General features: G+C 41.6%; 1 protein-coding gene across 2 annotated transcripts in view; it reads left to right on the top strand.

Moving 5' to 3' along the window:
* The first annotated feature begins 969 nt into the window (after positions 1-969).
* adamts8 (ADAM metallopeptidase with thrombospondin type 1 motif 8) overlaps positions 970-11,712 on the top strand; it is a 28,619-nt gene continuing 17,876 nt past the window's right edge. For both annotated transcript variants that reach the window (XM_023351974.1, XM_023351973.1), the window contains exons 1-2: positions 970-1,933; positions 5,298-5,537. In XM_023351974.1, the coding sequence (XP_023207742.1) occupies positions 1,178-1,933; positions 5,298-5,537 (996 nt within the window). In that variant the 5' untranslated portion in view covers positions 970-1,177. The remainder of the gene's footprint in view (positions 1,934-5,297; positions 5,538-11,712) is intronic.

The raw sequence follows: 11,712 nt of genomic DNA, 5'->3' as shown, positions 1-11,712 counted from the left end.
TCGTCTCTGATGAGGCCCACCACCGTTGTGTCGTCCGCGAACTTCACGATGTGGTTGGTGGCGAACCTGGGGACACAGTCGTGTGTCATCAGAGTGAACAGCAGAGGGCTCAGGACGCAGCCCTGAAGGGAGCCTGTGCTGAGGGTGATGACATCGGAGGTGTGTTGTCCGATCCGGACTGACTGAGGTCTGTTGGTGAGGAAGTCTAGCAGCCAGTTGCGCAGGGGGGTGATTTTGACTTTTGGTGAATATTGTACATTGTCTGTAAACTTTGATGAATGTTTTCAGACATTTGTCAAAATGAAATGCCATTAAATGGACAGATGTGGTCTGCAGATGTATGATAGACATTTGCTTAGAAAACTTTTGATGAATGTGAAAATGAAACTATTAAACATTCGGTGAACGTTGTCTGTTTACGAACTGGTTTCATTCTGATGGTAATGGTAAGGTTCTGAGAATGTTGTCTGAAACGCACCGCTAGCTGGGAAAATAGAGTCAGGTGAAACATTTTTGTCCTATAGCAGTGTCTTACTAAGTCATTTAAATAAAAGGCAATTAGCTAATAATATGATCTAATGTAATAATTTTAAATTAATGACTAACTTTACACCTACAAAACAGTTTTTTTCTTTTTTACAGTGTAGTGATGGTCTATTGTGTAGAGAATAAAGCAGGCCGCCCCTGTGGACTGATCTGTGAGCGCGTGGGTGTGTGTGTGATGGGGGGGGGGGGGTGTTGTTTGTGTACACTCTCACATATCTCCAAAATAAGCCCCTTAGCTGACTTCCAGATCCTGCCGCTGCCGCTGCCTGCAGCAGGGCTGGTTAATAATAGGACTGCGGTTGTCAGTCCCCTCCGCAGGGCGGAGAGTCGGCCCGCTCTCATTGGATGACTTTTTTCCCGTGAGTTTCTAGTGAAGTGCTGGTGGGAGGAGAATTTCCAGCAAGCAGGGATATCAAAAATAAACCCCCGTCATGTCCGAGGGAAGAGCAAGACGTATAAATACCCCTGATGTGTCCAGACTGCAGTGCTGTTCAGAGGAACACAGAAAGATTTCCGCAGACAGTTCATAGACAGAGCGCTGACTGGGAGTGCAGGGGATTTAAGGATAATAGTCTCTGGACTGGACTGGGGAGGACGCACAACTTCCTAAACATCAAGCTGCATTTTCCTCATGGCAGCTCCCTGCGTTTCGTGTCAGAAGACGCGCGTCACGCCGCGTTTCGTCTCTTTGCTCCTCTGCCTAGTTAACGCAGCACTTGCCTCCCAGTTTGAGTGGGAGGATGTTGTACCTGTTCGGATTAACGGCAGAGTCGGCGGCCGCTTCTGGAAGAGAAGCGAAGAGAACCCCATTTTCACCCTGAACGCGTTCGGCAGGAACCTGACTCTGAACCTCATCCCAGACTCCAGCTTTCTGTCGCCGGCCTTCCACATCCAGGGCGTCAGCGCCGGATACACGGCCACTTTACGCAGCGCTTCAGGTGTCCAGCCCGAGCTGCGCTCTGACCACAATGGCTCCAAGAACCGGACACAGGAGAGCGAAGGACGCCTGCGGAGATGCTTCTTCTCCGGAAACGTCGGTCAGGACGAGAACTCGCTCGTAGCGGTCAGCCTGTGCTCGGGCATCTTCGGCTCCTTCATCACAGAAGGGAAGGAGTATCTGATCGAGCCCAAACTCCGCAGCGGCCAGCGGCCGGACTCTGCAGAGCAGCTTCATGTGATCAGGAGGAGGATACTCGCCGAGAACCGCGGAGTTCCCCTCCTGCTTAATGGCGCTGCGGAGACGCTCGGAGCTGAAAGTTTTACGCGCGGCGGCAGTGACGCACGGAGGGAAGCTCGCCGGAGACGCTTCGTTTCAGAGCCACGCTTCATAGAAACCCTGGTCGTAGCAGACTCGACTATGACCCACTTCTATGGAGATGAAATAAAGGTCAGGAGACGTGAGATCTCTCTCTTTCACTGCCAACTCCAGCTTTTAGATTGCGCTTTCCCGAAAAATCAAAAACTCATTTTAACAGCATATTATAGATTATAGATTGATGAACCTGCTTTACAGTGTATAAGACGGCTCCAGTAAAAAAAATAGCAAACTTTAAGGGACCATAAGAACCCAAGTTAACAACTAAATAAATAAACCAAATTAACTATGTGATGAAAACCAAGATATTCTGCTCCACCCCAGCTTAAATGTAAAGACTTAAAATGATTATTGTTTTAAGAGGCTCCTATTTTCAACAACAGGTTTTTCTGAAAAACAGCCTCCCCCAAACACTAATGGTCACATCTGGTTCCGTCCAGGATTGAGGAATGTCTGGTAGAAGCTTGTCAAAGTCCAGAATGGTAAGATGGTAAAAATTCAGGCTGAGTTCTGAAATGGACTGACAGTCAGTACATGAGGCCTAAAATCGAGTGATATGATCCTTTTTGTGCAGCTTTCAGCCACTTAAAGGAATATTAATCAATATGATGTGTTCCACAATTCAACAAAACAGATAAAACTCACCAATTACTGTCTCAGACTGATGTTACAACCTGCAAACGTTAATGTGATGGCAAAACATCACTTTCGTCAAATATCTCACTAACTTTCCTGGCGATGCTCATCACCTTAGTTCCCCCAACCTATCAGGCTGTTGAGCCTGAATTCAATGCTGGAAGAAAATACACCAGGCATCGGTTTGTTTTCCTCGGCTGCTTCTTAGAACATGCTTTTGGCGCAGAGCGAGGTTGAGAGGAAATCGCTGGGCTGCTGATCTCCACAGGCTGAGAGAAGGAGTCAGGCAACAAAAATGCAAAAAATGCTGGAGCACATTCCTTTAAGCTTTGTAACACATTGGCGGCATTGCTTCACCATCATCCCAAAATATTCATGGGGTTTGCAAGATTTATAGAATGCCATTTTCCTTTCAGAGCATCAGAAACTGCTTAAAGCCAATATCTACAATGAAGAACGAGTTCTTTGTTAAGGTTTTGACACACCTTGAACTTCTCCACATTACATAATATTTAAGTAAATGTGACAGACCAAGATGCAATAGTTCTCTAGTAATTGGGTATTTGCAGTTTTAGTTTTCTGCTGCATGGAAAAAGGTACATAGTGTCTTGTTTGTTATATGAAATGAAATAAAACACATGTTGGCTATATTTAGGTATCAGGGGCTGGGGGATGGGGTGAGCTTGTGAAGGAACTCTGTTTGCACATTGACCAGCTTTCTCCTCACACTGCAGAGCTTTCAGAGGTTTTCTTTGTCTGTTGAATGGCTGAATATCCATCACTTTGGCCAAAGTTTCAAATCTGATTTATGTACAGCTTGCTTCACCAAGGTGAGAACGCCTCAACTCCAACCGCTGAGCTCAAAGTTTTCTCCACTGTTCTGATCAAATACAATTCAAAACAAAAATTTAAATTATTCTAAAATAAATAAATAGTTATTTTAACCTGATATTGTGAGTGAAAATAATAGTGTGTGCTCTTTAAGTAGGTGAGGGAAGTTTTTTCTTGCATACTGTGAAATAATTATTTGGTCTAAATTGCGTCATTAAGTCAAAACTCACAACTCAAAATTAATTAACTTAAAAAACAGTGTTTAGACAACTTGTCTCTTGCTGTTAAATAAACTTCATGAACTTTAATTTCTGAGTTAAATACAATACAATTTTCTTGTTGATTTAAATTGCATTTTCAAGGCAGCAAGTGGGCTTTTATTTTCAAGTTAAACCACCTTCAAATGTTTTACAGTGTGCACATAAATATGAAATGAAGTGACTCACATCTTGGCTTTATTTACTAGAGGCATCAGTGTAAAGGAAGATGAGTAAAAATGCCACATTTTTCATGTTTTTCAATTAGTAAAAGATAAAAAGAGGTGTGGTTTTCTTCCACTTCACTATTAGAAGCTGCTTTGTATTGAACTGCAACATAAAATCCCAATAAAACACACTGAAGTTCAAGCGGCAGAATGTGAAAAAGTTCAAAAGGATGATGTAATGTGAACATCCTGGCTCTGCTGCCTTTAAGCAAAACAAAATCAGCAGACTTTTTTAAACCTCGGAGAGCTCTGTCTGTTTGCATTTAGCCCCGTCCTCGACTGCCAAGCCCTCTTAGGCATCCATACAACCAGGATCAGATGAACTAAATCTCTCCAATACAAACACATTTCAAATTTAAAACACATCCCCCCCACCTGTAGCTGTTCATGTAGATGTGGAAAACTTTCTATGTGGGACTCTGAAAAGTGATGTCAGCCACATCATAGCATGTTTTCCAGCTTTTTCTCTTACACACTCCCAGTCAGCAAGCAAATCATTTGAGCTCTAGTGTCTGAAAACCTGTTCCAGGCGTGGCATGACAAGGCATCCCAGTTTTAGAGCTGATCAGTGTCTGATTTCTCCACGTGCCTCTGACTTTACATTCTAACTGACTTTAGACCAAGATGTTTTGTTCCCGTTAGACGCAGAAAGGCAAGCCATGACTTTATAATATTAGAATGATCTATCTAACAATAGTTATTGCTACCTTGATTTAAGAAGATGGGAGCATCATATGATTAACCTGTATCTTTATGCATTTGGCATTAAAGCTGCAGTGTCCAACTTTTATAAAAATGTGTTTTTTGCATATTTTTAAAAACTTTTTCTTTGTCATGATGATATAGTAGGAGAAACGTAATCTGTGATAAAATGGAAAGGAGCCTGCTGCTGTGGGGAACGATGCAGAAAGCAATAGGAGCCACATTTTTTTGCAGATTACCTGTCTCACGTTATACTGTCATGACATAGTGAAAGGCTTTAAGAAATATGTAAAAATTACATTTATATAAAACTTACATACTTCAGCTTTATTAATAAAACAAGCAAAATATGTTGCATTAGACCAGGGGTCTCAAACTCCAGTCCTCGAGGGCCGCAGTCCTGCAACTTTTAGATGTGCCTCTGCTGCACCACACCTGAACAGAATAATTAGGTCATTAAGGCTCTGGAAAACTGATCTACACAAGGAGGAGATCAATAAGTCATTTCATTCCAGTGTTTTGTACCTGTGGCACATCCAAAAACTGCAGGACTGCGGCCCTCGAGGCCTGGAGTTTGAGACCCCTGCATTAGACTAAACCTTTTTCATTTAACTTAAATAAAGCATATTCTGTGTAACACATACTAAATAATGACTTATAAGGCATAACTAGTAAGCAAGAGATTGTGTCAAAAAATTGTTTACCTCAAAAAAAGTCTGAAACGCAACATTCCAGTTTTACTAAATAGAAAGAAACATTTTGTTCTTTTGCTTTTCTCTGCAGCACTATGTCCTCACCCTCATGTCCATGGTGGCCCAACTGTACAAGCACCCCAGCATCAAGAACTCAGTGAACATAGTGGTGGTGAAGATGTTGGTGGTGGAGGACGAGGAGGCTGGACCGGAGCTGTCCAGCAACGGAGGCGTAGCTCTGCGCAACTTCTGCTCCTGGCAGCAGCTTTTCAACCCACCAAGCCAGAGGCATCCTGAGCACTACGACACGGCAATGCTGTTCACCAGAGAGGTGAGGGGTGGACCACTGGTCTGTTGTGTGCTTGTGATGAGCTCAGGGTTTTACCTTATGCTGTGCTTTTAGTGAAATTTGCTCAGAATACGATGGACTGGTTTAATCCAGATGGAACTGCTGCATACTGTGTGCCAGGCATCAGAAAGTAGAGGTGAAGTATCATGAGTGGAGGGATGTGTTTAATAGTCAATCACTGAGCTAAGATCTGCTTGTGGATGTATTAAAAAGTCTCACCTGCACTCAGGGGAAAAGCTGTCTGGAAATGCTTTAAGCTAAGCGGCCAGGTTAAGTTATAACAGAGCGATTAGTAATCTTGTCTATCACATCCATGAAACACATTCTGCGTCTGGCAACTGCTTGTAGCAGACATCCAGACCAACCTGTAAAAAGGTTAATTTTCTGTAAAACTAATGGTTATATTGATGGCAACAACTGCCATCAGATAAAGTGAAATTAGATTGACGTATTGACTTTGACACTCCAATACCATCATTTTTTGGCTCATTCAAAGGAGGACTATCGTTTTTCACATAATAATTTTGTCCACTTAACAGTTTGATCTTCGGGCATTTTCATGCCTGATAGTCCAGTATACTTGGTTCTATTCAGGACCAAAACTCCAACATTTGTTCCATTTTCAGCTGCTGCAGTTCTCTTCCAGACTGCACTGTGTTAAACCATCTAAACCAGGGGTCTCAAACTCCAGTCCTCAAGGGCCGCAGTCCTGCAACTTTTAGATGTGCCTCTGCTGCACCACACCTGAACAGAATAATTAGGTCATTAAGGCTCTGGAAAACTAATCTACACAAGGAGGAGATCAATAAGTCATTTCATTCCAGTGTTTTGTACCTGTGGCACATCTAAAAACTGCAGGACTGCGGCCCTCGAGGCCTGGAGTTTGAGACCCCTGATCTAAACCATTTGAAGAAATGGTTCCCGCCCTCGCCTGTGGTGGCGCTGCACCAAGAGCCACTGAAGGAAATAACAGGAAAACCTCAGAAGAAGACATTGAGCACAACTTTCTTCTTCACAAAATGGAAACAAAAGTGGAGGGGCATCGGATTTTAAAGGTTGTAGGATTTCTCTTTTGTCTTTGGATAAAGACTACAAGCCATTTCTCTCACTAGCATATAGGTCTTTCACAATAACTAATAAATCAATTAACGGCATAATAAATTAAAAATGTCTATATGCATGATTCATGATTTTTTTCTCTTTTCTCCCAAAAACTGGATATTTGGTCTCAACTATCCTTATTTTGAAGGATGATTTCGTTTACAGAGACTTCATCATTGATTTTATGTGTTGTTTCAGTTTTTTGTTTATTTATTGTAATTAATTTAAATATTTTCCAGTTTCCTACACAAGTACGTTTTGGTTGCATTTACCCAGAATGCCCTGCTCTGTATTCCTTCCTGCCTTTGGAGTGGTCTTCAGTTTGCTTGGTGTTGACAGGCATTCAAATCGCACCACAGTTCACTTCAACTGTACCATTATTGAGGCTTGTAGGCAGACCAGAGTTCATTTTTTCTGTTTGTACCAGAGTTCAATTGGATATTCATGAACTTAAAAGCAGTCATATTTCACCATGTGAGTGAACTTCAGTGTTCTCTGTTGACAGCTGGAATATTTCATAGCAATTGAGCCACATGTATTTTATGTAATGCTGAGACGCCACTGGGTTGCGTAACTGTGAAGGCCAGATTGAAGTTTGAATGGAAGAGCAACTGTATGGGTCTTACTGACTTACAGTGATGTGAAAAAAATAAATTACTGTACATGACTGTCTATATTTACATGCACACCCTCTTTTTTTCTGAATGGGTGTGGTGTGTGCAAACAGACTTCATAAATTACTCCAGCTTCTACACTGTCAACAGAATGTGAGGGCTGAATCAGTCATCTTTGGGCTGTGGACAGCTGAGCAAAGCACCACAAAAGATCCCGAGAGACAAAAACAATTCCAGACAGTTGTTTGTTCTCATAGACTTACAGTAGGCAACTTAATACATCTAGAATTGTTAAAGTGGCTGAATGAATAAATGAACATTTGCCCAATACAATGGGATTTTATGAGAAGTTGAGTGGCAAGAAACACTTTGATAATGAATAAAAAGATATTTCTCTGAGTGTCAAAGCCTTCTGAAGGGTGAATCATACGTGATCTTAAACTAATCTTGTATTATTACCTAAATCAATTCTCTCTACTTCTAGAAATTTCTGTAATTAATCATTTGGGCACTAGGCTGCTAATCTAATTCCAGTACTATGTGTTTTCAACTTGGTTCGGTTCAGGTAATTTTTTTCATGTGATGGCACCAAATCAAAATAAAAGTTGCTTAAAAGCACTTCACATAAAAAACAAGTAAGCCCAGTTCAAATCCAATTACATGTATTTCAGTCACTGAAATGTTTGGATTCAATCCAAACAGTTCTGTTTGACTCAAATGAAATTCCATGGGAAAAATATCTGATTTAGATTACTCAGTATATATATATTTTTTCAGTGGTAGGCATTGCAAATTAAAAAGTCATTTTCACTTACCCTAAATGACTAGAGGCCCCTCAACAGAGTCAACTTTGTTATTTCACACAACCTGTACTTCAGGAAGTGATTCTCTGGAGCAAACCTTTCAGAGGAGACTATGGTTTCATTCTTATAACTATGTTGCCAAATCTGTTGCTCATTGACGATGGTAGTGATGTTAAACCTAAAAGAAGACATAGCACAAATGTTTTCACTGCATATTTTCTACAACTGTCATAAAGTGGTGTGGTAGCGGTGAGGGAAACGCAGCAGACCCAGGTAGCAGTGAGAGATGAATGGTTTAATGATGAAAATAGTCCACAAAAAAGTCCAACAACCAGGCAGCACGGCAGAGCAGAAAGCCAGGGCTCAGCACCGGTAGCAACTGGAGGCAACGAATGGACAAACGACACTGACTAGAAGCATCGACAAGGACCCGACAAAGACGTAGAGATACAGGTGACACTAAATACACAGGAGGTAATCAGGGAATGAGACACACCTGGAAACTAGTCAAGGGGAGACAGGACAACACGGAGACTCAGAGACACAGGAAACTCAAAATAAACACACAGAAAAACACGGAACATGACAGCAACATTAGGAAATTGTTGGTTTTATGGAAGAAAAATAGCCAAGTTTAGCTGCTGTCATATTAAGGGATTCTTGTCTTCATGTCTTGTGTTGTGGTCTATGGGATTACAAAACATGGAAATAGAACGAAGACAGACAGGTCAATTATGGATGCAGAAAACAGATTGAAATGGAAAAGCTGGAATCCATTCCAAGCTGAGGGGAATGTCAACACAGAACAAACAAATTCTGCTTTATGGAGGTCTCAAGAGGAAATCCTGAGGGTTTGAGTTGTGAGAAACCGGCTCTTCTGTCAACGTCTAGCTGCTATGAAGATGCTAACTATGCTTTAGGTGAATAAGCCATCTATTGTTAAAGTTTTATAGATCAGGTCTCTGGTGTTGAGGTTAGTTTATTGACAAACCTGGCATTTATTTGCTCTCTGCTTGATGCTAGAAAGTAAATCTGGCACCTGGATCAAGCGAACGGTGAACAGAACACATGGCTTCTCTCTGTCTTGTGTTGGATCTGTTGACCAGCTTTCAATCAGAGGAAATCATCAGTCATGCAAACCCAATTTTTGATTGTTTTCCATTTATGTAGCAATACGGTTTGAAATGTAGAGGGCAGAAGACTCCTCATGGACAAGCTGACTTTTGTTTCACTAAAAATCAACTCCCTGCTATGTTGAAGATACTTCAAGGGTCAGAGCTTAAATGTCTGGCTGGCTCAAGGCTGTGAATGCATGCCAAGCATCTGTCAGAAGGAAACTCTGTTTGCTGTTGTAAACCTATAATAATTGTGCTGTTAAACTGTATTTCATTTAGTGGAAACATTTTTTTCTAGTATTTCTTTTTAGCAGTACTGCTTCCTAGTATGCTTCTATGATGGCATAGTGTTTCACGTCTAGATCTAGTTTTGCATCAATGCCTATGCTTACCAGTATGATTGCTACTATTGTGGAACACTGTGTACCTTTGCATGCTGGGGAGCATATTAACTGTCTGCATCTTCAAGTCCAGATGTCTTTTGAATCCCAGAGTTTGGGGTGAGGTGAGGTCATAAATGCAAGGGCAGGCTTCTGTCGCCACGGAAAAGATTTCTGCTGCACTACCGTCTTCTTTTTTCCAAATCAGAGCTGTGGACAGCTGCATGCTGACATTTAACATCTTTACTAAAGAACAAATGCTCTGAGCAACATGTTTGTTTGAAAATAGGTTAGTATGACAGATGGTAAAACATTAATAATTAAAAGATTAAACAACCAGCAGCATTTTGTGCAAACAGTCCCAACATGTTTATATCAAGGCAGGCAAATGTATTTATCATAGATTTGACTTTATGCCTTCCGGTGAGCCATTACATATTTTTGAAGGAGCATCTAGAGTCTGTGGCAAGATCAGAAAACTGCTGTTCACAAATGCTCTGCATCTAATCTGACTGTGCTTCAGCTTCACTAGATGTGGAAAGCTGATAGAGACAAACCCTAAAAGACTAGTAGCTGGAATTACAGCAAAGTATTCACTCAGAGGGGGTGAATACTACTACACATCACATTTTTCAGTTTGTTTGTAAAAATAAATTCTGAATGGTGTACAATTTTTTTTTCTACTTCACAATTATATACCACTTTGTGTTGGTCTTTCAGATTAGGAGGAGCTGCCCTTTCATTATATAGAATAGAATAGAATGTACTTTATTGATCCCCAATGGGAATTGCTATTAAATATCAATGATACAAATATAACCATATGAGACAAAGTGCCTATATATATATATATATATATATATAGGCAGAAACCATAACCCTACCCTATACAAGCAGAAACGACTTTCTGTTCTCTGTGGTTCACTTTGGCAAAATGAGTCTGGCTGAAGGTGCTCCTGTATCCGGCCAACATGTCATGCAGTGGATGAGACTCGTTGTCCAAGATGGCCTGCATCCTTCTCTCTGACACCACTGTCAGAGAGTCCAGCTCCACTCCGTCAATGCTACTGGCCTTCTGGATCAGTTTGTTCAGTCTGTTGGTGTCCTCCACCTTCAGCCTGCTGCCCCAGAACACCACAGCATACAGGATGGCACTGGCAACCACAGCATCATAAAACATCCTGAGCAAAGTCCAAGAGATGTTGAATGACCTCAGCCGCCTCAGAAAGTAGAGGCAACTTTGTCCCTTCCTGCACACAGCATCAGTGTTCTTGACCAGTCCAGTTTTTTTATCAATGTGGACACCCAGATATTTATAGTCCTCCACAATGTCCACACTGATTATTGTTAAATTAAATGTGTAGTCAACAGGATGGTAACAGGGGTCACCGGTCAAAGGTCTCCTGATCCTCCTCCTCAGATCCACCACCAGTTTCTTGGTGTTTGTCACATTGAGCTGCAGGTGGTTCAGTCCACACCATGTGACAAAGTTGTCCTCAGCAGCCCTGTACTCAGTCTCATCACCCTCTCTGATACATCCAACTACAGCTGAGTCATCTGAGAACTTCTGGAGATGACAGGTCTCAGTGCAACAGCTGAAGTCAGATGAATAGACCATGAAGAGAAAGGGAGAGAGGACAGTCCCCTGTCTGACTCACAGTGTTGCAGGCTCACAGACTGTGGTCTGCCTGTTAGATAGTCCACAATCCAGGACACAAAGGGCTGCAGGGGGTCCACCTGCATCACCGTCAGTTTCTCACCCAGTAGAGCTGGAAGGATGATGTTGAATGCACTTGAGAAGTCAAGCAAAACTATCACAGAATCTGCATAACACAACATGTCTGCATTTCACATAACAGAAAAGACAATTACTTTATAAACATGTAGAAAGGAATGATTGTGTTCTTTTGTGCTTAATAACAGCAGATCACTGTATATGTGTTTTTATGGGGGTGTTGGTCATGTAGCGTTTGATTGGTCATGTGACAGTCATAATAATGACACAGCACAAGAAAATGGGCTGCTTAACTCAAGCAGAAAAGCAATGTAGGTGCTTTAGGTGGTATCAGATGTGTGGGGAAATTTATATAATATAGACGATGAGGAAAATATTGGTCATAAGCCATAAGAGGAAAATTAATATT

Source organism: Xiphophorus maculatus, chromosome 18 (genome assembly GCF_002775205.1).
Source record: "Xiphophorus maculatus strain JP 163 A chromosome 18, X_maculatus-5.0-male, whole genome shotgun sequence".
NCBI classification, from domain to species: domain Eukaryota; kingdom Metazoa; phylum Chordata; class Actinopteri; order Cyprinodontiformes; family Poeciliidae; genus Xiphophorus; species Xiphophorus maculatus.
The sequence above is the reverse complement of the archived record's forward strand: the minus strand, read 5'-3'. Positions and strand labels throughout refer to the sequence as shown.